Consider the following 26,378-nt stretch of genomic DNA (forward strand, 5'->3'; position numbering starts at 1 on the left):
GGGATCCGCGGGAAAACGAGATTTTCCCGCGGCCAGACGAACCCGAAAGCGGGAACGATCGGGCACACAATTCACATCCCTATTACCACTGACCAAGCTGAACTGTGAACTCTTTATTTTAAAAGCTGCTGCTCAAGTGTCCAGCCCTGGTTACAGGCACAGGGAATCACAGAAAGGAAGAGCCTTGGTTTACTCCACCCCCACCTCCCTCCCATGTGGAGAAACCACGGTCCGGCGCAGGTGGGACTTTCACTGGGAATAAAGGCCCAGCGCTGAGCGCGACTCTGCCTTCCTATCAGCCGTTAGAGGAGGGGCTAGGGAGGCTTCTCTCTTGCTTATCCATTGTGGATATCCTGAAAGCTCAGCCTGATGTGGGGTCCCCAGGACAGGTTTGGCAAGACCCGTTAAACCCGTCTAACCGTCAGTCAAGTATGCCTGTGCACAGACAGCAGGAGCACAATCTGTCCCCAATACTGGGTTTTTGTGGGGAGGGTGGGGGTGGGGGCAGGGGGGTTAGTAATGATGAGGTGAGATTTGAATGACCTTTTTCTCGTCCGCCTTTACTGGAGGTCAGCAGAAGCCTCTCAATAGGGATAGCCAAATGATGAACGCGGTGCGGTCCCCTTTTCGCCCCCTTGTTCCCTTTCTCTTGCAGGCCTCAGTGCTTTATTTCAGGTCACAGCTGGAGGTGATGTCAGCCTTCTCCAAGCCCCCCCCCCCCCCATGGCCACCCAAGAAACAACTGCCGCTTCTTCCAATATCCGTCTCTGGAGGTCGCCCTCCCCTCCAGGCCCAAGTCAGAAGGCAGGGAGCTCGTGCACTGCTGCTGGGACAGCACTGAGGGCCTCTGACATCCAGGGATAGACAGGCTGTGCAGAGAGAGAGCTGCTAAAAGCAGCGAGGGTGGTTTTAAAGGGGGTCTCTATCCTACTAGCGAGCCGAAAGGGTCTGGGTGGGAGGGGGGAACGTGAGCTCGGCTTACTTCCAGCAAATACCCTGTGGGAGGGGGGTGTGATGAGACCATTTCTAAAAATAAGGCTGCATTCTTACTGTCCAGAGGGAGGGAAGATTTGCTATGGGAGAGTTTTTCTGTAAGAGTGATAGAAACTATGCCGTTTAGGGTTTGGAGATGTTTAAGGAAGGGCTCCCGAAACCCAGCGCTGGTGTTTTAGCCCTCAGGGGAGAGGCAGGGTCTGAGTTCCCAATGCAGTGCTGTAAAGGTGGATGGCTGGTTGCCGTTAGCGATGCCAGGAGGATGGGAGATCTCCCCAACTCGCGCTGTCGCACCACCGCTTCCTCAGTGACCAGGGCTGGCCTCCAGGCTCACAGTCATGTTAATTGCACAACATTTCTTCAAGGGACAGTATGGCCGTCTGAAGTTGTCCTTTTTGTCCACCAATACAGGAGACTCTAAGGCAGGGTGGCTTACCTGGCTCCATGTCGTAAGGAACAGGCCATTCCAGTACCCCAGACACATGCATGAGGAGAAATGCAAGTTCCTGGACTGGCCCCTTCCTTATGGCATGGACTCACTTGACAACCCTAGGAAGGCTCTTTAAGGAAGTCCTGAGCCAAAGCAGTCCTCGGAGGGGAGAGGGGGGGGGGGCACTGCTGGCACTGTCCCTGTAAGAAAAGAAGCATAAGCTCATCTCTTTTAGGGGTATGGGGTGTGAGGAGGCGAGGGGGCGGGCCGAGTCCAGGGAGGGGAGTGAGTAGTGTTGTGCTTTGATCACATGCTCCCTGAATACTTGCCTGATGCAACATTGAAAAAAAAAAAAAAAAAGCACAGCTTCCTCCTCGCCCTTGACCAAGCCATGATCAGAGAGGGAATCAGTTAGGATGAGGGGGTGGGGGGAGGTGGAGCAGGGAAGGCGAGAGCAGCATGCCCAGGACTGAAAGGGAGGGCAGGGGGAGATGAGGGCAGGGCTGCCAACCCAGCTCCATGTCACGATGGGCCAGTTCAGTCCATCCCGGGGCACCCTGCTGGGCATCCGGTGACTGGGATGGGATGGGGATCAGAAAGCCCGGACTGGACTACTGCCCCACGGCGACAAGGAGCTGGCATCGTTCAACCTCAGCTTCAACTCCACAGACTCTCCCCAAGGTTTGCCTGTCCCTGTACCACTCTCACTACCAGAGGCAGATTTCTTGGGTGCCTCTATCCAGCGGGCCCAATCTGACCAGGGGTTCCTGGTGCACTAATGACCCTCTGCAGAGAGCGGGCAAGAGTCAGACAAAGGCCTGGAAGGGTCATGCGGTAGAATTTTCCATCGGTCAAGGAGCTTTACTAGAGTATAACTAACAATTTAAGAGACAGGATCAGCAAATTAGTCCCTAATGCACACTCTGGCACAGAGAAAAAAAAAATCTTTCAGGCTGATATAGTAAAAAAATGCGGGAGAGCCAGCTCGCCGTGTTGAGCGCCCGCTCTCCCGACGAGCGCCCAGGCACCTCTCCTGGGTGTGCGATTCTCTATTTAAATGAGGTTGTGCGCTAATAAGGAGGCGCTAGGGACAATAGTGTGTCCCTAGTGCCTCCTTATTAGCGGTAGAGGTGGCTGTCAGCGGGTCCCGACAACTGACGCTCAATTTTACCGGTGTCAGTTTCGAACCCACTGACAGCCACGGCTTAGGAAAATGGAAGCTGGTATAATTGAACAACCGTTTTTCTAACCTGCTGACCAGCAGGCAGATTTTTAAAAAAATGTTTTAAAAGTTTTAGGCTCCTCCGACTTAATATCGCTAGGATATTAAGTCGGAGGGGTGTACAGAAAAGCAGTTTTTTTTCTGCTTTTCTGTACACTTTTCTGGGTTGCTTTGAACTAAGTAATAGGCTCATCGACATGCATTTGATTGTGATGAGTGCTATTAGTTTTGGACGCGAGGCCAAACGAGTGCTAAAAGGTGCACCGTACTGCATCGGCTTGTATGAGTGCACCAGTGAGAAGAGAATGTAACTTCTGACATCTCTAGCCTGCACTGCCCACCAGTGGATTGCATAACAGAGCATCACAGCCACTCTCTGGGGTATCAGATTTGAGGAATAGGGAGAGCAGGAGTCACTTCGCATCTTGGGGGACAGCAATGCCACAGAGGCTGGTGTTGCACATCCCATGATAGGAATGCCAAGGTGTGTTAGCTGCAACCTCCGCCTCTTAGATTTACTGCTAGTGCTCATTCTAGTGCTGGACAAAGCTCAGTTTCAAACTCACTCGGCACAAGGAGGGTAGAATGTTCCACTCCAATCTCAAAATTAAAAAAAAAAAAAAAAAAAGTTAAAAGCAGAACCAGAAAGCCACCCTGAGAAGACATGATGAAAAAAAAGCTCCATTCTCAGAGGCTCCAGCTCTATAACATCCCTCTCCCCTCCCAATCCCTATCTCACCTCAGAATAAAATGCCAGCTCTATGGCTGCAACATCCCAGGTGCTCAAGGGGTTACTAGTGCAGGCATGTCAGGTTCCTTCCGCTGAGGCCTGAGGCAGCTCAGTCTGGGTGTCCAGAGAGAGGGGGCAGGGAAGGGGGGATGAGGAGAGAGCAAGTCAAGACATTTCACAGACGTAACCTTAAATGTTAACCAAGGCAAAACAAAACCATTCTCCCACCATGCGTCTGGGAGGCAACCAGGCAAACACAGGAAACACAAACCACAAGAGCACACAGAGAGAACCTGGGGCATGCAAAAATCCCCCTTAACAGCAGCAGCAGCAGCAGCAGAAGCAGCATGGCTCAGAGTCTTCCAGGCCCAAGGGACGCTCCCCACCTCCCAGCTCTGAGGGAGCAAAAGGAAGCCCGGTGCTATTGCACTTCACCAGCATCCTGCAATCATCTCTTCCCCCCTCACACCACAACTACAGCCCCCAATCTCTCTCCATCACTGGTCGCAGGGTCAGCAGGAGGCTCCAGGCGATCACGGCCAGGCTTGATTTATCCCCACTGGATCTATGGCCTGGAAAAGGACTGGCTGGGGGGGCTGGCTCAGGGGCAGTGCTGCCCAGGATGGTGGCGGGACATAAGTGAGCCTCCCGACTCAGGTTTTCTGCTCCCCCCTCCCCAGGTATGGGAATGTGATGAGGCAGCGTTCACAGCCCCTAGCAGGAAGAAGCCGCAGTCGCTGTGCAACAGCGATACCGCGTGGCCAGATTAAGGAGCCCTGGCGCATGGATCTTTCTTGGCTCTGGACCATCACTGCGGTGACTGGACTAAAATAAATTCTGGGGGGAACGGGGGGGTAGAATATAAAAAAGAAGAAAAAATCCCGGATAGTTGCTCATGGCCCCCGTTCTGGTTCAGCCGGCAGTCCAAAAGAACAGGAGGAAACTGCCGCATGCCGCTCCCCCGCAAACCCCCGCCCGCAATTAAAAAAAAAAAAAAAAAAGGACTGGCTCTGCCTGTTCTTGCTAGGTTAGAAGGCACTAGCAGGGGAGGCCTGCTGTGCATGGCACTGCACCCTCTGGGTCTCAGCCCTGCTTACTCTGTGCTTCCCTCGCAGATTTAATGCACTCCCGGCTCCCCGGTCCCGTGCCCCTGTGTTCCAGGATTTCCTGCCATTCGGCACAAAACTGGGGTCTGAAACAGATTACGTGCTTTCCACCACGTGCGGAGTTTTCCTTCCTGCTGCAAGGAGCATACGCTCTCTTTCAAGCTTTTTTTTTTTATTATCTGCATAGATTTCTTCTCTGTGCTGGGATGGACTGATACCATACGGCCAGGGCTCCGCTATCCCCCCCCCCCCCATCTCTGGGCCAAAGGGTCCGGAGCCTGGAAGAAGCCTCCTGCCATGCTCCCTCTCGGCACGGCGTCCGGACAAATGAGGGGAACCTTCTGCATCTCACAGACCCGCCACACGTCCCCGGGGGTAAGGCAGCAGGCGAGGTTCAGCGATGTTTCAGATTCCAAGGGAAGGCCACACTGCATTCCTGTGCACGCGTCCGCAAGGGAGGGACATCACTGCATCCCACGAAAACACGGGCAAATGAATCGTGTCAGAACCGGGACCCAGGAATCCCTCTAGCCACGGCCAGGAATCGCCTGCCAGCACAGCGCCGTCTGTGAAAAACTAGCGCCGGTGCTGAGACTTGCGCACGTCTGCACACAAGCACCAGAAATCACCCCCACCCCCGTCACCTCCGCAAAGGAGTGCGCCGGGACCCCGCACGTCCACGCAAATGTAAAGGAGGAGAACTTTCTAAGCTCCTTAACCCCGGTAAACTGGTCTGGCCGAAAGCCGGTCCTCTACCCAGCTAACCGTATGACGGGCTTTCATAGCAACCCTGATTTTATCTGCAGGCACAAAAGGGGTGCCTCGGGAGGGGGGGGGGGCATGGGGAAACGTTGCGGCCAGGAGAGGGGAAATAGTTTGAAAAGCTGTTTTAGCCCGATCCAGTGTCTGCGCCAGTTGGCTTAGAAGGAACGTGCGCTAGACGTGCCTGCGTTCACTGGCAACCCCCTGGGGGCGCATTCAGAACCGGTCCCCATCCCAGACTACGACCACATTCCTCATCTATCTTGGCTCGTTTCTCTTCGCTCTCGCAACATGGCAGAGCCTATTCGATCCCTGGCTTTGTTCTTGCTTCTCTGCCGGTCCTCTATCTTCATCCTGTCCGTGCCCCGGTGTCCTGGCACAGGTAGACTTCCCCCCTCCCCCACCCCCGGTTATGCACTGGGGGTTTCCATACGGCCCTGGCCACATTTTCTGTATCGGGAGTTGCAGTGATGACAGCCTCCCCCCCCCCCCCAATCACCCACCCCTTTCCAGGGAACTGTGCAGTGATCCAAAGCTTTGATTACAATTTTTCCCCCACACCCAAGACAAGGCACCAACACAAACTGGGGGGTAAAAGGAGAGGGAAAGGGGCTCCCAGCACTGGAGTGAGGGGGAGGGGAGGGGAGGTATGGGGAACAGACAGCTGCACGCTGCCTGGCACCGCACACGGCACCGGTTACAAACCTAAGTAGCTATTCTGTGCCACGCCTCCCGCGTGGCCCGCCACCCTTTCCGTGGGCTCCGGAGTTTTATAGACCAGCTGGTCATGGTCTGAGCTATTAATGTTTGTCACAAACAACATCCCTGTACATTCCAGACCAAAAAGGAAACAGACAGAGAAAGAAATGGAGAAAAGAGTTAGAAAGCAAAGGCAAAAAGATTGCAGGCAAAGGGGGGAGCCAGGAAAACAAGAGTGTGGGGGGTGGGGAAGGGGGTCGCTGAAGGGCTCTGGAGCAGATTTGGGGAAAAATTAGCCAATTAACTCTACAATTGCACCAACTCAATTCATGCTCTGAGTAATTATTTTCTTTTTTCAATCGGCTGTAGGTACTTTCTGTTACTGGGGGGGTTTTCTCTGCCATCCTCCTTGGTGCCAGGCTTGGGTTACAGCCCACAGGCAGAATCCCTTCAGCTCCCTCCCTTCCCGGGCTCAGCGGGCTCCCCTTCCCTGCCTGCCGCTCAGCACTGCCATACCCAAGTAACTGTTGGAAGGGAGAGGAATGAGCGAAGGGTCCTGCTCCTTCTCGCCCCCGGCTTCGTAGGGCCCATCATCGTAGTTCACCAGTTCCAGAGAGGTCTGGTTAAAGACCTCCACCCGCATGTTCCCTGCAACAAAGAAGGTGTTACTCACAGCCTGACGCGAGGGGGGAGGGGAGAGAGGCACCCTCGTGTCCTTCACATGACAATGCAAAATCAGCCACAGCCGGGCGCAAAGGATCACTTCTCATGCAGCCTGGCCGGGCACTTACCCGCACACCTACCTGCCGGGCACACACGCTTAAGACACCCGCTCGTATGGCATGTGCTCCCCCCCCCCGTCCCCTCCTCACCCCCTTTAGATTTAGAGACAAAATAAGGCAGCATGGCCAGGGTCACACCCAGGCCCGGAATTAGGCACGGGCAACTGCCTAGGACGCCAAATTTCGAAGGCACCAAAATATCCAGGCCAAAGAGGAGCCTGCTTCTGCTCGCTTCAGGGCCCTGCACCGGCGCAGCTTCAAAGGGTTTGCCGCCACGGCACTCTGCCTACGGGCTCCGCCATCTTAAATCTGGCCCTGGCCACGCCCACAGCTGGCTTTCACTCCCTGTGGCGCCCCCCTGCTTTCCTGCCATCACTGCTCCAGACCGTTGGTTCATCTTCAGCGGCATGTCACCAGAAGCAATTACTATTTTAAGCGGCACAATAAGAAACCAAGGCTTATTAAGGCATGTGACGAAGGCATTCTCGATCTCGGCTCCTACCAGCTTTGCTCAACTCCCGGCAAGACAGAACATGACAACAGCTAAAGAATCCAAGGCCCAGCCAGTCTTTCCAACCAGTGAGATGCTGTCTGCTTCCAGAAAGGAAAATTCGTTCTTACCTGCTAATTTTCATTCCTGTAGTACCACAGATCAGTCCAGACTCCTTGGTTTTGCCTCCTCTCCAGCAGATGGAGACAGAGAGGTTTTGACTGACACTGCCACTTAAGACGATGGTGCCACCTACAGTCCCTCAGTATTGAAATGTACCAAAGCCAGAAAAACAGGCAAAGCAATTAACCTCCCCGAATGGAACAGCAGGGAAAGTTTTCATTAAAGCTCAAACAAAACCCTGAGCAAAATGAACAAGAGCTGCACAATTCTTCAGAGAGATTACCTAAAAAGGAAAGTTCGAGTGGGACTCTTCTAATCTCCCTATTCCCCACTGGGTGGGACTCTGGACTGATCTGTGGTACTACAGAAATGAAAATTAGCAGGTAAAGAACCAATTTTCCTTTCCCTGTAGTACCCAGATCAGTCCAGACTCCTGGGATATACCAAAGCTTCCCTATCTGGGGTGGGAATTTGAGAGTCCCGCTTGAAGCACACTTTCCCCAAACCCTCTAGTGTCTGGGGCCTGGACATTGCAATAATAAAATTTATTAGAGGCATCTGTTTAGTGGATAATTACCAGAAGAGTTCCAGGAGGCATTGCTAGGTCTTGAAACTGTCTCTGAAACTGTCTCACACTTAGATAACTGAAAAGACAAATGTATCTCTTTATAGTTTAGATACCACAAAGAAGAGCTAAAAAATGCATGTCTTCAAGGTTAGTTAGTGTTCTCAGGACACTTAGGAATGTTAATGTCAGCAAATATTTTTCACCTTGTGATCTTAAATCAAAGAAGTGTTTGTAATAACATCCTGGGCAAAAGTGTATTTAAGTGAAGTCAATTGGATACCTGATTAAGTCGGACTCTGCAACTTTAAGAGCTGACTTCCTTATGCGCATAAGAATAAAAACTTTTAATTCTAGAAACATACAGTCTCTGTTGTTGTTGTGTCCTTGGTATAACTTTTTACATTACAACATCCAGACAGTAATGCCTGGCAAAGGTTGTGCAAAGATTTCCAAGTAGCTGCTCTACAGATCTCTTGTGGTGATACTTGCTGACATTCAGCCCAGGAGGCCGCCTATGAATGAGTGGAATGCACCCGAAGCCCGACGGGAATCGGATGGCCTTGTGTAATGTAGGCAGAACTGATTGTTTCCTTCAACCTCCGAGCAATAGTGGCTCTAGAGGCTTTATTACTCTGCCTGGGGCCACTCCACAGCACAAACAGATGATCGGACAGATGGAAACTGTTCGTCACCTCCAAATACCACAAGAGCACCCGCTAACATCCAACCTCCATAAATCTTTAGCCTGAGGAGTAGCAGATCCCAAATGTGGAAAAGATGGGAGCTCAACCAATTGATTTAGATGAAAAGAGGATGCAATCTTGGGCAGAAAGGAGGGAACAGTCTTAGAGATACTCCTGAATCTGAAATTCTCAATAAGGGCTTCCTGCATGACAAGGCCTGGAGCTCCGGGCAGAACAAATGGCCACCAGAAATATCACCTTCAAAGTAAGATCCTTAAGAGTTGCCTGCTTCAAAGGTTTGAACGAGGGCACACACATAGCTCTCAAGACCATGTTAAGGCTCCAGGAAGGAAAAGGATTCCGGGAGGAATGATGCAAATGCTTCGCTCCCCGAAGAAAGCGCACTACATCTGGATGCACTGCCAAGTCAACTCCCCGAATCTTACCCCGGAAACAACCTAAGACCGCCACCTGGACTCTCAAGGAATTAACGGACAATCCCTTAGTGAGACCTTCCTGAAAAAAAGCCAATACATCCCCCACGGATTCCCAAGTAGGCTGTACCTGGTGATCCAAGCACCAATACTCAAAAACTCTCCACACCCTGATGTAAGCCAAAGAAGTGGAAGTTTTCCTGGATTGTAAGAGGGTAACGACCACAGCATCCAAGTAACCCTTATGCTTCAAACGCTCCCTCTCAAAAGCCAGGCCACTAGACAAAAGCAATCCACCTGATCCAAAAACATGGGATCTTGACGCAAGAGATGTAGAAGATGACCCAAACACAAAGGACTGTCTAACACAAGGTTGTCTAGGTCTGCGAACCATGGACGCCTTGGCCACTCCGGAGCCACAAGAATTACGTCACCCAGGTGAATTCTATGCAACGGAGCACTTTCACCGATCAGTGGCCAGGGCAGGAGCACATACAGGAGAACGTCCGACGATCAAGGGAGAACTAAAGCATCCACTCCTTCTGCCCTGTCTCCCTCCACCCAGCTGAAGAACCACGGGGCCTTGGCACTGTGAAATGTCACCATGAGATCCAAACTTGGAGAGTTCCACTTGCGGCAGATAAGACAGAAAGCCTCCTCCGACAGTTCCCACCTCCCCGGGATACAACTGATGCTGATCAGAAATCCGCCTGGACATTGTCTGTGCCCGCAATGTGGGAAGCTGCCAGCCTCCAAGTGTAGCTCCGCCCAGCTGATCAGTTCTTGGGCTTCCTGGGCCACTGCCCGGCTCTTGATGCCTCCCTGACGATTATGTATGCCACTGTCGTTGAATTGTCTGAGAGCACCTGCACCGACTTCCCCCTCCAGTAAGGGAAGAAAAGCCAGAAGGGCTAACCGCACAGCCCTGGTTTCCAGCCGGTTGATCGACCAAGATGCCTCCTCTACTGACCACTGGCCCTCTGCAGAATTTTCTTGACAGACCGCTCTCCATCTGAAGAGGGGATATCCAAATCCACACCCCGCCTTCGTGTGTCTGGCTGGAGTCACCCACAAACAACTGGACCACGCTGTATCCGTAAGGGGAGAGGCAGATGAAAAAGCTCGGACTTCGGATCCCAACAGGTCAACAAGGCTAACTAAAGAGGCCTCAAATGTGCAAAATGCCCATGGCACCAGCTCCAAGGTGGAAACCACAGATCCGAGCACTTGCAAGTAATCTTAGACCTTTGGCAACTGCTTGACCAGAAGCACTCGAACTGAGCTTGTAACTGGAAATTCCTTGTTCAGTAAGAAAATATTTCCCTACTGCCGTGTCGAACAAGGCTCCCAGGAATTCCAGCCTTTGACTATCCACCCCAAAGATCGCAGTCTTTGGAGGACTAAATCCATGGCTGCTTAGCACAAGGGTGTTGACTTCGCTCGAATCAGTCAGTTGTCCAGGTAGGGATAGACCAAGATCCCTTCTCTCCATAGACCTGCCGCCACCACAACCATGACCTGGTAAAGGTTCTGGGCACTGTAACTAATCTGAAGGGCAGAGCACAAAACTGGAAGTGCTGCCCCAGAATCATGAACCACAGATACTGCTGGTGATCTGCTGGATCCTGATGTGCAGGTAGGCTTCCGTTAAATCCAGAGACGCTAGGAACTCTCTTTTGTGTACCAAAGCAATAACGGACCATAGTGTCTCTGTGCGGGAAGCGAGGAACTTTTCAGCACCTCGTTTAACCTTCTTCAAATTGAGGATTGGCCGGAATGTGCCCTCCTTTTTCGGCACTATGAAACAGATGAAGTAGCGACCTGCTCCTCACTCGTCAGAGGCACAGGAACAATGGCTCCTAACTCGCTGAGACAGCATACAGTGTCTTCCACCGCTAATTGCTTCTGCTCGTACGAACACGGGGAGACCAGGAACCAGGGCCTTAGGGGCCGAGCAAATTCTAAAGCATAATTGTGTCTTATTACACTTATGACCCACTAGTCTGTCATTTATTTATTTATTTGTTTGTTTTTCTATACCGATGTTCATCGGACATATCATACCGGTTTACAAGCGTAACGGAGGAGCCTTATTATGTCGACTTCTTGTTTTACATTGAAACATTGGTAACATTTTACATTGAGCTTTGTAACATTTTACAATTTAACTTTGTTACATTTTGCATTGGACTTTATAAAAAACTTGCATTGAATTTCACATACATTGCATTGACTTTATAACATTTTGCCTTGAACTTTGTAGCATGCGTATTGATTGGTCTGTGAGGAGTCGTTATAAATTATATTATTTATTTTATTTACAAGCCGTTAAGCCCGTTAAAACGGGCTACATCCCTCTGTCTCTCACCTCCCCCTCATTCTCTCTCCCCACCTCACACCTCTCACTCCACCCCTACCTCCCTCCCTCTCACCCTCCTCCTCTCCCTCACTCACTCCCTCCCCCCTCCTCCCTCCCTCTCACTCACACTCAGTTCCACTCACTCTCCCTCAGTCCCACTCCCTCCCCCTCCCCCTCAGTCTCACTCCCTCCCTCCTCCTCCCTCCCTCTCACTCACACCAGTCCCTCCCCCTCAGTCCCACTCCCTCCCCCTCCCCCTCAGTCCCCCTCCCTCTCTCTGTCCCACTCCCTCCCACTCCCTCCCTCTGTCCCACTCCCTCCCCCCCTCTCTCTCTCTGTCCCACTCCCTCCCCCCCCTCTCTCTCCCCCCCTCACTCAGTCCCCCCTCTCACTCAGTCTCCCTCCCTCTCACTCAGTCCACTCCCTTTCTCTCCTCCCTCTCACTGCAGTCACCTCCCTCTCTGTCAGTCCCTCCCATCTCTCTCTCCTCCCCTCGCTGCCGCCGCTGCCACCCGCCGCCGCCGCTGCCACCACCGCTGCCATCCGATGCCGCCGACGCCGCTGCCACCTGCGCCGCCGCTACCACCGGCCGCCGCCGCTGCCACTCAATGCCGCCGCCGCCTCCCGACGCCGCCACCCGCCGCTGCTGCCACTCAACGCCGACGCCGCTGCTGCCCACTCAACGCCGACGCCGCCTACACCCGCCGCCGCTGCTACCACCGCGACGCCGCCGCCAGCCGCTGCCTCCCGACGCCGCCGCTGCCACTGGACGCCACTGCCCACTGGACGCCGTCATTTTTTTGGCTCAGACCGACGTGCTCGCCCAGCACATTGCGCGGTAGAGCTGTCTTACTGCGCATTTGCGGGCACGTCGGTTCATCCTTCGTTTTCTAGGTAGGATTTATTTATTTGTTTTTATATACCGAAGTTTAGCGCTGGCCTTCACTCCGGTTTACAGGAATAACAACATTTTACATGAATAGTCAAACGGTTTACATTAAATAACTGTGGGAGATGGCGCATCTAGTGTAGTAAGAATCATGGGTTTTTGGGTTATTGGGGTTGATCACATTATGTGGTTATGCGGTTCTGTGATGGGTGGTGTGGGGGGGGAAGGTGTGAGGGGGGAGGCATGTCTTATGTGTTGGGTGATGGGGTGGGTAGTTGGGTATGCTTTTTTGAAGAGCCATGTTTTGAGGTTCTTTTTAAATGACTGCGTTGTGGGGTTGAGCCTGAGTTGGGGTGGTAGGCTGTTCTAGAGTATTGGGCCTGCCACTGTTAGGGATCATTCTCTTGTTGAGGTTAGGTGGGCGATTTTTGGTGATGGTGTAGGAATGACACCAGTGTTCGTGGATCGGAGTGTTCTCTGAGTGGATTGAAAGTGAAGGGCAGGGCTCTGCCAGTCATGATCATGGCCCACTCCTTGTAAAAGAGAGCCAGCCGGCCCCCTATTACTGGAACCGAGGAGTGAACCGCCTCACATCATTGGGAGGATTTAACTTCCCCAGATCCTTGAGACATGCCTTCTCTGCCCGACCGGTGCCTGTGAAAGGACTGTCTCCAGGATTGCTGCTAACCGGGGCTTTGTCTCACGTAGGATCCTAACAACCTTGATGCCCTGAACTTCTGATTTCCTCGGAAACGAGAGTGAGCGGGGAAAGTGTTCCTCGACTTCGGCTTGTCCTCAGGCAGCTTATGGACCTTATTCTTTCCAAGGGATTTGATCATGTCCTCCAAATCTTTTCCAAAGAGCAAGCCTCCTTTGAAAGGGAGAGAACCCAGCTCCATCTTAGAGGAAATGTCCGCTGACCAATTCTTCAGCCAGAGGAGCCTGCGAGCGGAAACAGCTGCCACCATGGCTCTGGAGGAAGTTCTGAGAAGGTCATAAAGCGCTTCCGCACTGTGGGCCACTACCACTTCCAACCGGCCGACCTGTACTGATTCAGTAGCAGACAAGGGCCTATTCATCTGTAGCTGCTGAACCCAGCGAAGGCCAGCCCTCAGCATAAACTACTACACATAGCCGCTCGCGCTCCCACAGCCGAAACTTTGAAGATCTTCTTGAGATGCACCTCCAGCTTTCTATCCTGAAGGTCCTCGAGCGCAGCAGCCCCGGTGACCAGAATGGTCATCTTCTTAGTAACTGCCAAAACCGCAGCATCCACCTTGGGCACCTTGAGGAGATCCAGAACCTCCTCTGGTGGTATAACTTGTCGATGGCTCGACTGACCTTCAGTCCCGTGTCTGGAGAGTCCTACTCCCTGAAGGGCAGGCCCAATCCCCGGGCTCCAACTGATGTCTGCTCAGAAAATCCGCCTGGACATTGTCTGTCCCCGCAATGTGGGAAGCCACCAGCCTTTCCAAGTGTAGCTCCACCTAGCCGATCTGTTCTTGGGCTTCCTGGGCCACTGCCCAGCTCTTGATGCCTCCTTGACGATTTTTGTACGCCACTGTCGTTACATTGTCTGAGAGCACCTGCACCGACTTCCCCTCCAAAGATTTGTCCCCCGTTCTGCTCAAGGCAGCAGGAGCACAGGCTGCTGTGTGAAAGGCACACTCGCACACCACCAAAGGATCTACAGGCCACGCAATGCGTGATGGCCGACAAACAAATGCGGCAGAGCGGGAGTGAAAGAGGAGCCACCAGAGAGATGGGGGGCCGGAAAGCTCCTCTACTGATCAGGGGCGCGAGCGCATCGGAAAGCACGCTGCTGGCTAAAGGACATTGTTTTCCTTTTTTTTTTTTTTTTTTTTATAAAACTGAATAAAAGAAAACACTTCCCTGAAAAAAGGCAGCAGGCTCTGTTCACCCCCTTGCAGAGTAAATGAGCCGGGACCCCTGGTATCAACCCTGCCAGGCGCCAAGGAGATAAGGGTTGAAGAAAAGGTTCCCGACCTTAGCCCCTCTGCCTCAAATACCAGGGGGGATAATCCACCCGGGACCTGACTATCACATGGGAGGCTGTAGAGATGAATCTTCTCTCTTTCTTTGTTTTTGTTTTGTTTTTTTTATCTATCTCCAGACTGCAGATTTTGCACCCCCGCCATCTGCTGGAGACAGAGAAATATTGAGGGACTGCAGGTGGCACCTCATCTTAAGTGCCAGTGTCAGTCAAAACTTCTCTGTCTCCATCTGCTGGAGGGGAGGCAAAACCTAGGAGTCTGGACTGATCTAGGTACGTACAGGGAAAGTGATTTAACAAGGGACAGCCATGAACCTTACCCCCCCCCCCCTCTCCTCCGCCCCCACCCCATCCAGCACATCTCCCTGACTCATTCCCACTGACCCCTCATTAGCTAAGGCCCACTACATGGGATCTCCCTCCCTCCATAGTCTGGGACTCAGAACCCCAATGATCTCCATCAGGCACGTCCACATGCCGTCCAGCGCTCAGAATGTCTGACTGAATATTTTTCATTGTGTCTTAGGGATGGAAAACCCAGCAGCATATGATCTAACTGAACCTGCTGGACTGGTACATGCTGCAGTGACCACCCTCCACTCCCCAAACCCCATCACATATTCTGCTGCAGTAATACCTGCTCCCCAACACCCCCATATGAGCAGAACCCACCTTTCCAGTTGTATGTTCCAGGAGCCCCAAACATGATGTAGTGACTGTCAGAGGTAAAGCCAGCAGAGATCCCTTGCTGGCAGAAGCCAAAGCGCTCATGTCCCTGAGGGCGTCCCTCACAAAACTTCCACTCTCCTCCGTCCAGTTCGTCGCTGATTTGCAGGTCCTCGCTCAGGACATAACAGCGGCCAATGACGTCCCGGGTCTCTGAGAACTGATGCACCCTCTGTCGTGATTCATACAGATGGGCACAGGTCTAAGAGAAGAGAGACAGGTTACAATATTGCCTGCTGCACCAGGTGACATCCCCCTCTCCTGTGCCCAATCCCCTGCCGATTCTGCCCTTCCCACCCTTCCCAGCGTGCAGAATCTCATGTTCATTCCATCAGGGGTCCCATTTCCCACCCCCTGCAGCCACTCACACTGCTCCTGCAGCTCCCACTGATCCCAGTGCAAAGGCGTATATGCCGTGTGATAGAAATGCAGCTGATGGATGCACACACATCTTCCAAACACCTCCAAAAGACTGAGATGGCTGCCCAGCTCACCCCCTCAGCTTTGCTGCTGATCTCCTGGACAGCCGCTGTTCCAGTCTCCCCAGATATTATAAATTAAGAGAGTGCAGCCTCCACGCCTCAGCAATAAGAACCCACACTGGTCAAGCACCCAGATTCCCGCCACCAAGAGGACGCCACGCCCACACTGACCACAATCTTCCCGCCAGCCCCCTGACTCTTCACGGTGACTCCCAGCCACTGGTTCTCCTTGCTCTCCTTTCTGTCATCCACTGCAGTGGAAAAAAAGAGACAAAAGCTGAATCAGCACTCGAAGGAAATACCACTGCATCGTCTTTCTCCATCGCTGCTGGGCTCAGAGCAGGAGAGGGGCAGGGAGCTGCAGAAACAGAATTAGTTTGGTTAAAGGAAGACGTGTGTCCACCCAGTCCAACCCCCATTTATGTCCCCATGATGGGAGCGTCAGAGGAAGGGGACTGGGATGCAGGATCGGTTTTCTGCTTTTGGGAATCGAAGAAGGTTATTCACATAAAATCACAATCCGTTTCAGTCACCAAGAGTGTCCCTGACAGCTCAGCATCAGCGCTTTGCTGGCAAAAAGGAGAAAAAAAGAGAACATTAGAGAGGGAGGAAGACAGAGTGAGTGTGGGAGAGAGGGGAGAGAGAGAGACTGTGTGCATGTAAATGTAAGAGAAAGAAGGAGGAGGAGAAAGGTAGTATAAAAGAGCCAGCCTGGTGGCTCAGTCTAGTGCTGTGCACCGCCATGCAGAAGCTCCCTAGTCTGATCCCCGAGTTGAGTCTTTTGCTCCTTTGGTCGGCTTGGGTTGAGGATGCTGCAGAGACGGCGCTCACAGGCCCTTGGACTGGAGGGAGTTGTGCTTATTGCTGAAGGGCGACACCTAGTGGCCAGGTGCATGATTGCAGGGTTCAGGAAAGAGCCTGGTGCAAGGCAATGTCCAGAGTAGGCATGGGGGGGGGGGGGGATGGGGGAGGTGATAAAGTTTCCAGTTAATTGTGAATAAAGGCTCACGGTGAAGGGATTAAGCCCTAGTTCTGACTAAGCTGGAAGTGAAAAGGAGCCGGAGAAAAGTGCCAGGTTTAAAAAAAAAAAAAAAAACTGCATAAGAAACTGGGAAATTCTCTTTTCTTATTGTCCTTACTCTACTTTGTCATTTTATTTTTATTATCATAATGCTTTATTTTACTTCATTTATTTCAGCCAGGTGGAAGGCAGTTTTCAACAGGTTCTAGCCAGCTAACCTAAGGAGATCCCTCAGGGTGAAAATGGTCTGGCACAGAATGGTTAAATATAGCCGCCTGGTTCCACTAGGATCCAGTCACTAAGCCCCAGTGCAGTCAGGCAGTTGTATTGACCACTCTAAATGTGGTCGTTCCAGTGGTATGGCCTAGTTGGGGAGAAAAAGCACATACATTTATTTGAATTTCCCCCACCCAAGCCCATCTACAGATAAAGCAGCGGCAAAACACGCAGACACTTTTTGTATTCACATACATATTAACAACTTTGCAGAGGGTAAGGGCACTACTGGCTTCTTTTTAAAAGTTTCCTAGCACATAAGCAAGTACAGAAGTCCCTGCATGCTCTGCCACTAGACGGCTTAGTGAAAACCACCCCCTCTTCACACATCACTGTGGCAAAAAACGTACTAACTGTCATGCCAAAAAAATGTCCTGAATCTGAATGAGATGGAGGATATGGGTTTACATAGCGCTGAGACTGGAGGTCTCCGGAAGGGCATTCCAGGCATCCACCACCCTCTCTGTGAAGAAATATCTTTTGACATTGGTTCTAAATCTTCCTCCCTGGAGTTTCAAATCTTGACCCCTAGTTCTGCTAAATTGCTTCCAATGGAAAAGGTCTGTTGTTGACCATGGATCATTAAAACCTTTCAAGTATCTGAAGATCTGTCCCGTATCACCCCCTGCTCCTCCTCTCTTCCAGGGTATACATATTCAAGTTCTTCAACCTCTCCTCATATGCCATTTTTCTCACCCTTCCCTGGACCGCTTCCATCCTGTCTCTGTCCCTTTTGAGATACGGTCTCCAGAACTGAAAACAGTACTCCAGGTGAGGCCTCATCAATGACCTGTACAAGGGGATAATCACTTCTCTTTTCTTACTCAATATTCCTCTCTCTATACAGCCCATTATTCTTCTGGCTTTGGCTATCGCCCTGTCACATTGCTTCGCCGATTTCAGGTTGTTAGACACTATCCCCCCAAGGTCTCTCTCTCCTGCTCCGTGCACATCAGCCCTTCACCCCCTAACACATATAGTTCTTTCAGATTACCATACTCCAGATGCAGGACTCTGCAGAGCAGGGCTTCCCAAACTGGGAGTCAGGACTTCAACCGGGGGATACAAAACCTTTAGCTATCCACCTGATGATTTTATTCAGGGACCGGCATCCAGGAGGGAGGAAGCAGCCTGCTCTGCAAGGCCGCGATCCTTTCATTCTTCAGGAGCAGGGAAGGTGAATAAGGGGATCACAGCGGGAGTGAGCAGCATTAAGGAAATCATGCACCTGCCACCTGCAGTGAGTGAGGGATGTGAGGGGAACAAGATTTCTGAGGAATAGAGGGGCTGGAAGGGGAAAGGAGGCTGGGGAGCAAAACTGATTGGAAGTGGAGGTCTGGGAGGAGAGAGAATCTGTTGAGCAAGACTGCTGAGAAGTGAGGTTTCTGGGATGGGAGAGGCATCTGGAAAGCAAGACTGCTGGGGAGTGGGGGGTCTGGGTGGGGAGAGGAGGCTAGGGATTAAGACTCCTGGGGAGTGGGGTGTCTTGTAGAGCAGAGGGGACCAAGACTGTGTGGGAGAGTGAAAGAGAGAGCAGGTGTGTATGTGTGTGGGGGAGAGAGAGAGCATGTGTGTGGGAGAATGAGAATGTGAGAAAGCATGCATGTGTGTATTCATGTGGAAGAGAGAGAGCGCGCATGTGTGGGAGACTGACCCCACTTCCTCTCTGTCTGCTAATCCATTACAATTTTAGGGTTTCTGGAAATCAAAAGTTCCCAGATATGGATAACGGCAATTTTTTAAAAACCTTATGAGTTCTAATTATGGGATGTTATTTGATGTATTTGAAATATTTTATTGATGTTTGTAAAATTTTTATGTGAGTTGTTAATTATTGAATGCTATTCTATTCATTAGTTTTGAATTATTCCTTTTATTGGTATGGTTTTACTAATTTTGCTTAATGAGAAAGGGTAATGCTTCTGTTTTTACATTGTTGCAGTTCATATAGAATGTGGCTTGTTGTGGTTTCCAGTTCAGTTTTTGCCTGTACATTTCTATTTATATTTTACAGTCTCTTTATTCTGTATTTGAGAGTCTCTCTGTGTTTTGCATGTGTGACTGATTAAGGTATTCCATTAATGTGCAGTTTGGATGTAGAGATCTATAGCAGCTTGGCCTCTTCTGTTTTAGAACATAAGAAATTGCCATACTGGGTCAGACCAAGGGTCCATCAAGCCCAGCATCCTGTTTCCAACAGTGGCCAATCCAGGCTACAAGTACCTGGCAAGTACCCAAAAACTAAGTATATCCCATACTACTGATTCTAGTAATAGCAGTGGCTATTTTCTAAATCAACTTGTTTAATAGCAGGTAATGGACTTCTCCTCCAAGAACTTATCCAAACCTTTTTTAAACCCAGCTACACTAACTGCACTAACCATATCCCCTGGCAACAATTTCCAGAGTTTAATTTTGCATTGAGTGAAAAATAATTTCTCCGATGGTTTTAAATGTGCTACTTGCTAACTTCATGGAGTGCCACCTAGTCATTCTGTTATCCGAAAGAGTAAATAACTGATTCACATTTATCTGTTCTAGACCTCTCATGATCTTAAAGACCTCTATCATATCCCCCCTCAACCGTTCCTTCTCCAAGCTGAACAGCCCTAACCTCATTAGTCTTTCCTCATAGGGGAGTTGTTCCATTCCCCTTTATCATTTTGACCTTCTCTGTACCTTCTCCATCGCAACTATATCTTTTTTGAGATGCGGCGACCAGAATTGTACACAGTATTAAAGGTGTGGTCTCACCATGGAGCAATACAGAGGCATTATGACATTTTCTGTTTTATTCACCATTCCCTTCCTAATAATTCCTAACATTCTGTTTGCTTTTTTGACTGCTGCAGCGCACTGAGCCGACAATTTCAATGTGTTATCCCAGGGGTCGGGAACCCATGGCTCTTTTGAGGGCTGCATCTGGCTCGCAGACAAGTGTCGCCATACTTCGCGGTTCCCCGCTGACCCAGCTGCTCCCCGGTCCTCCACCGCCCGGGCTTAAAATGTTGTCAGCCCGGGCGGAACGCGGCAGGACAGCTGGAGTCAGCGGCACCGGCGTGCTCTCTTCTCTCCCCCCCCCCCCCCCGCGGCCCGGAAGAGGAAGTGGAGAGCATCGGGTGCCTGCGCGGGAAGAAGAGACCACACTAGCGTGGTCTCTTCTTCCGCGCAGGCACCCGATGCTCACCACTTCCTCTTCCGGGCCGCGGGGGGGAGGAGAAGAGCAAGTTTGCTTACCGTAAACGGTGTTTCCGTAGATAGCAGGATGAATTAGCCATGCTGTCATGGGACTGTCCGTCAGGCCCGGGAGGCGGAGCTTCCTAAGCGATGTCAGAGCTTTGCTCTGAGGCTGCGCGTGGGTTCCCGCGCCGGATTAACAGTTCTCCTCAGTCTGTGATATAGCAAGCGTGATCGTGTAGATCGGTCGATAGCCAGGGAGGTGGGTGGGTCAGCATGGCTAATTCATCCTGCTATCTACGGAAACACCGTTTACGGTAAGCAAACTTGCTCTTTCCCGTCGATAGCAGGCTGAATTAGCCCTGCTGTCATGGGAGTCCACAGCTCCCTGCCACGCTGAATTTGTGATTCTGTCTCGTAGCGTGGCGTGACTAAGTGGCTGTCGACCCTGGTTTTAGTGAAAGTGATGACTGTAGGACCGATTGACCCACTTGTGCATCCTTTGTGGCTTGTTGATGAAGACAGTAATGGGCTGCAAAGGTATGGAGAGATGCCCATGTTGCTGCTTTACATATGTCCAGAAGAGGGACCTGTGAGAGATATGCCAGAGAGGTTGTCACCTGTCGTGTTTGGTGAGCTTTTGGTCGAACGTGCAAAGTGATGTTCTGTTTGGTATGACAAAATTGGATACATTGAGCTATCCAACTGGCTATGGTTCGTTTCGCAACCGGTTTTTCTGGTGTGGTTGGGTTATAGGAAAGAAATAGTTGCGAGGGACGAGATGGCGATTGGGTTCTTAAGGTGTAGATTGCCAAAGTCCTTTTGCAGTCTAAAGTGTGTAGAAGTTTTTCGTGTTCAGAAGCATGAGGTTCTGGATAGAACGTTGGTAGGTCTATAGACTGATTAAGATGAAATGGAGTTACTACCTTTGGTAGAAAGGATGGATGAGGTCGAAGTGTCACCTTTTGTGGGTGAAATTGAAGATATGGCGAATAATGTACCAGGGCTTGTAATTCACTCACCCTCCGTGCTGAGGTAATGGCTACCAGAAACACCGTTTTCCATGTCAGGTATTTCGGGTGAGCGGTATGTATGGGTTCAAAGGGTGGCTTCATCAGTTGATTGAGAACCATGTTTAAGTCCCATTGAATTGGAGGTTTGACGACTGGTGGTCGCAAGTGATTGAGCCCTTTCAAGAATTTGGATATCATTGGATGTAGAGAAATTGATTGACCTTTATATGGTCTATGTCTGGCCGCTATAGCGCTGAGATGAACGCGTACTGACGCGGTTGCAAGTCCTGCTACATATAACGTGTGAAGGTAATCCAGTAGTCTGGATGGGGAACAAGATAGGGGGTCTAAACGTTCCGTTGTACACCAGATTGCATAACGTTTCCATTTAAATTGGTAATTACGTCTTGTAGATGGTTTCCTGGCTGCCAGGATTACTTCCTGTACAGATAAGGAGACACCTTGTTCGGTAAGGAGGATCCGTTCAGTCTCCATGCCGTGAGATGCAGAGAGGAGTGTAGAGGGTGTAGCAGGGCACCTTGTTCCTGAGAAAGTAGGTCCACCCGAGGTGGTAGACGGAGTGGTTGTTCGATGGACAGTTGGAGTAGATGCGTGTACCAATGTTGACGTGGCCAGGCTGGTGCAATGAGAATCATTTGTGTCGCATCTAACATGCACTTTTGTAGCGTACGTGTGATCAAAGGTATTGGGGGAAACGCGTACATCAGCGGTTCCGTCCAAGGAAGGAGAAATGCATCTTGTGTTTGTCGTAGCTGACTGGGCCATACTGAACAGAACCTGTCCACTTTGCGATTGTGTTCGGTTGCAAAGAGGTCGATGGACGGGTATCCCCACGTTGCAAAGATCGAGTCTGCTACGTCTTGATTCAGTGACCATTCGTGGGGATGAAACACCCGACTCAGCTTGTCTGCTCGAGTGTTCGCTATGCCCGGAATGTAGGTTGCTTGTAGGTAGATGGAGTGCTGGCATGCCCAATTCCAGATCTTTATGGCTTCATTGCATAGGGGCCAGGATCCTGTTCCCCCCTGTTTGTTGATATAAAACATTGCTACCTGATTGTCCGTATAAATCATTACTCTGTGGCCATGTAAATACGGAAGAAATGTCCGTAGTGCGTAACGAATCGCTCTGAGTTCCAGAAGGTTGATTTGAAAAGTCCTTTCTATGGTCGACCAGAGGCCTTGTGTCTGGAGATGATTGAAATGTGCTCCCCATCCTTTCTTGGAGGCGTCCGTGGTGACGACGGCATTGTGGGGTAGTACTGTAAACGGTGCTCCGTTGGTCAAGGTGTGATTCTGGAGCCACCAATCGAGTTGAGTGATCATGGGTGTCGTAAGAGTTACCCTCCAAGAGAGAGGTTGTGAGTGTTGTGTCCATTGTCGTCGTAGATGCCATTGAAGTATGCGCATGTGTAGACGAGTGTTGTTGACTGTGTAAATGGAAGCCGCCATGTGACCCAACGCGACTAAGATTTGGCGGGCTGATGTTGTATGAAGCGTTCGCAAATGGAGAAATATCTGTCTCATGGTCAGTCTCCTGTCTTGTGGAAGGAACACTCTGTGTTTGGTGGTGTCCAATATAACTCCGATGAATTGTAGAATCTGTGTTGGTTGTAATTGAGACTTTTGGTAATTGACTTGAAGTCCTAGCGTGTTCAGGCAATGAATGGTGTCCGAAAGATTTTGACGAAGTGTGGTGGGATCTGTTGCTACCAATAGCCAGTCGTCCAGGTATGGAAAAAGCATGATCCCTTGTTGACGGAGATGTGCCACTACCACTGCCATGCATTTGGTGAAAACTCTAGGAGCCGTCGAGAGTCCGAACGGTAGTACTTTGTATTGGAAGTGATTGTTGTTGGCTCGAAACGAGAGGTATTGCCATGAAGAGGGGTGCATTGGAATGTGGGTGTATGCATCCTTTAGATCTATGCTGCACATCCAGGCTTTGTGTTGTATTAAGTGGGTAAGATTGATTTGAGAGATATCATTTTGAATTTTTCGTTTACTACGAATTTGTTGAGTTCCCGTAGATCTAAAATTGGACGTAGATCCCCGGACTTTTTCGGAATGAGGAAGTACGGGGAGTAAAAACCTGAATTCCATGACCCTTTGGGAAGAGGTTGAATTGCTTGTTGTTGTAATAACATTGTCAATTCCATTTCCATTTGAATCGTGTGGGGATGATGATTCTTTGGTGGTGGATGTGGTAGGGTGGGTAGTAGGTGAAAGGGGATTTGATATCCATATTGTACGATGTGAAGGACCCATTGGTCTGTCGTTATGGCCTCCCATTGATGTAGGTGAGAGGAAATACCTCCCGCAATGACTTTTTGTGGTAGTGGCGGGGGTATCACTAAAAAGATTGCACTGGTTTGGATTGCGTAGTTTGCTGTTGTTGTTGTTGTCGTTGTGGACGTGGACGTCCCCGTCGAGACTGGTTTTGAGTATTTTGTTGTCTGGCTGGTGGTTGATAAGGTTGTGGTCGATAAGAGGTATATGGTCGGTATGGTCGACGTTGGAACGTAGGTCGACGGTATTGGGAGAAGTATCGTCTATTAGTACTATACGTTGAAGGTGTAGTAAGAGATTGTACCGCCACCGATTGTTCTTTAAGTTGTGCTACTGTGTCTTGTAGTTTGTCTCCGAAGAGGTTGTCACCTCGACACGGTAAGTTGGCGAGTTTGGTGTGAACATCTTCACGTATAGAACTAGCTTTTAACCATGCCAGCCTACGTGCTGCCAAGGCACTTGCTGATACTCTGGAAGTCGTATCAAAATTTTCATATACCGTGCGTAGCAGATGGCGTATGGCCTCTTCTATATCTTGGAGGGGCGTGACTCCTACCAGGTTGTGTTCCGTCTTCAGCTGTTGTACACAATTGAATAAGTATTGTGCCAAATAAAATTGATGATGACTTATACGTGCTCCCAACATTGCTCCTTGAAAGGCTCGTTTTGCAAAGTCGTCTAGGGTTCGAAGATCTTTGATAGGAGGAGATGTAGAATGTAACCTCTGTTTCCGTGCTTTAGTCATTGCTGATTCAACTACAAGCGATGCATGAGGTAGTTGGGAGGTGGAATAATATGGAGATTTTTGTATCTTATATTTTAAATCTATTTTCTTGGATACAGCTTGTGTTGTGAAGGGAGTTTCCCATGATTTTTCCAACAATGCATTCAAAACTGCATGCGAGGGTAATGCAGTGGGTTCTGTTGGCACATCAAATATTTTTAACAGATCAAGCGTGTCTGCTCTCGGATCCGGTATCTTCTGGATAGGAATGTTTAAAGCCGTTCCCATTTTCTCCAAGAATTTTGGGTAAGTTAAATCTTCCGGAGGAGAATAAGGCTCCTGGGAAGCTTCCTCTGGTTCTGACGGATATCCTGTGGAAGAATCAGGAGACACATCCGTGTCTAATGAATATAAATTACTATTAGACGTATGCTGTGCATCCCGTGTACCATCATGTGGTATCGAGGATTGCGGCAGTGGTAGACGTGGGTTGTGATGTGACGGTGAAAGAGTAATTGTACCCCGGTGACTCGGAGAGGTGTCCTGTTGACTTCCAGGATTTACAGTGTGGGTTGGAGTGGACTGACGCTCGGCATCTACGGATGTTGGCATGTGATAGGAGGTTTGCATGGCTTCAAAAAATCCAGATAAGGCTAATGACAGCGTATGAAAAGCATCTTTTGCTTGCCCTGTCATTTGAGGTTTGTTGCTTGTTGAAGCATGAGAGGCAGGATTTTGTGCAGGTTCAGCATCTTTAGACATTTTTCTCTTTTTATTGAGTGGTTCTTGAAAAGATGCTTGTTTTGAGTATTTGGAATGGGTAAGGTTAGATGACCTGCTCATTGAAGAATAGGAAGAGGAGGAGGAACAAGAGGGCACGTCCGACTCCTCTGTAGTGTTCCATTGGGGAGGTGACTGTAAAGGGACAGTACGAATGGGATATGCTGCAGGTCTTGTGTGACCTGAGGTTGTTGGTTGTGTAGATTGTGTATCCCTGTCTGCCCCAATCTTTTTTATTTTTTTATCTTTGCCTTTCGATTGAAGGGGGTACTGTTTCTTTAAGGTTCCCCGTTGAGATTTTTTATTTACAATTGAGCCGTGCCGGCTCGCGCGGTCTGAAGCGCCGTGGTGCGCCGTGACTGGATGAACGGAGTCACATGGTGCGCCGCGTCGGTGCGTCGGGCTCACGTGGTTTGCATTGAGAAGGGATTCAGTAGCGTGCCTCGCGCCAGTGAGAGCTGCGCCGTCCTTCACGGCGCCGGATTGCGCCTTTTCGCTCTGTCTCACTGCCCCCTGAGTCGCGTCAGTAGATGGCTGTTTTGAATGTTTGGTAAGTGCTTTCTTCTTTGAGGGGGAGCTATTCGATCTTGAAGAGGATCTCATTCGTGAGGGCGGGCGATCCCTGTGCCTACGCTCCTCATTTCTCTTAGATTTTAATTTGTGTTGGCTAACATGTTTTGTGGAACGTCCTCTCTGCGTTTGAGGAGGAGTAGTTCCCGGACCCGGAGAAGATTTTGTGTCCGATACACTGTTAGCTGTCTCACGGAGGTGTGTTAGCACTCTTATCTTTTCCGCTCTCATTCTTTGTGCCCTCGGAGACATACGGCCACATGAAGGGCAATTATCAGTGTCATGGTTTGGCCCCAGACAGCGATAGCAGAGGGAATGTGTGTCCGTAATGGACATTACCTTGCCGCATTCACATGGTTTGAATCCTGAGGGTCTCGGCGGTCGTTGTGTGTCAGACATTTTTTTTTTTTTTTGGTATCTGTTATTTATACTGAGGAGTATAGAAGCTCCGCGTGCGATCCTGCGCGCGGAAAAACAGACTGAGGAGAACTGTTAATCCGGCGCGGGAACCCACGCGCAGCCTCAGAGCAAAGCTCTGACATCGCTTAGGAAGCTCCGCCTCCCGGGCCTGACGGACAGTCCCATGACAGCAGGGCTAATTCAGCCTGCTATCGATGGGAAAGAGAGCACGCCGACTGGAGTCATCCGGGTGCCTGCGCGGGAGTCATCGGGTGTCAGCCGGGTGCCAGCGCTGGAGTCATCGGGTGCCTGCGCGGGTCTTCCCGCGCAGGCACCCGATGCTCTCCACTTCCTCTTCCGGGCCGCGGGAAGAAGAGAGCACGCCGGTGCTCTCTTCTTCCCGCGGCCCGGAAGAGGAAGTGGAGAGCATCGGGTGCCTGCGCGGGAAGACCCGCGCAGGCACGCTAGTGTCCAACGGGAAGAAGACTGCAGCGCGGTTCGGAGGAAAATGAAAATCTTCAACCGCGGCCGATGGGACTCCGCCTTCGCCTCCGCGAGGGCTGAAAATGAAGGAGGTTAGCGTTGGGAGGTGGCTGCTGCTGCCGCGAGTTCCCGGG

The 26,378-nt window shown here is 50.6% G+C and overlaps 1 protein-coding gene across 4 annotated transcripts in view; it reads right to left on the minus strand.

Moving 5' to 3' along the window:
- The window catches only part of ITGA7 (integrin subunit alpha 7), a 169,190-nt gene that overhangs the window by 58,901 nt on the left and 83,911 nt on the right, over positions 1–26,378 (minus strand). For 3 of the 4 annotated variants that reach the window (XM_029594686.1, XM_029594683.1, XM_029594685.1), the window contains exons 3-5: positions 15,664–15,743; positions 14,957–15,212; positions 6,459–6,590 (exon numbers count right to left, since the gene is read on the minus strand). In XM_029594686.1, the coding sequence (XP_029450546.1) occupies positions 6,459–6,590; positions 14,957–15,212; positions 15,664–15,743 (468 nt within the window). Of the gene's footprint in view, positions 1–5,948; positions 6,069–6,458; positions 6,591–14,956; positions 15,213–15,663; positions 15,744–26,378 lie in introns of all 4 variants that reach the window. The other variant, XM_029594684.1, reaches the window with a different exon arrangement.

The sequence above is a fragment of the Rhinatrema bivittatum genome, chromosome 3 (genome assembly GCF_901001135.1).
Source record: "Rhinatrema bivittatum chromosome 3, aRhiBiv1.1, whole genome shotgun sequence".
Classification (NCBI taxonomy): Eukaryota; Metazoa; Chordata; class Amphibia; order Gymnophiona; family Rhinatrematidae; genus Rhinatrema; species Rhinatrema bivittatum.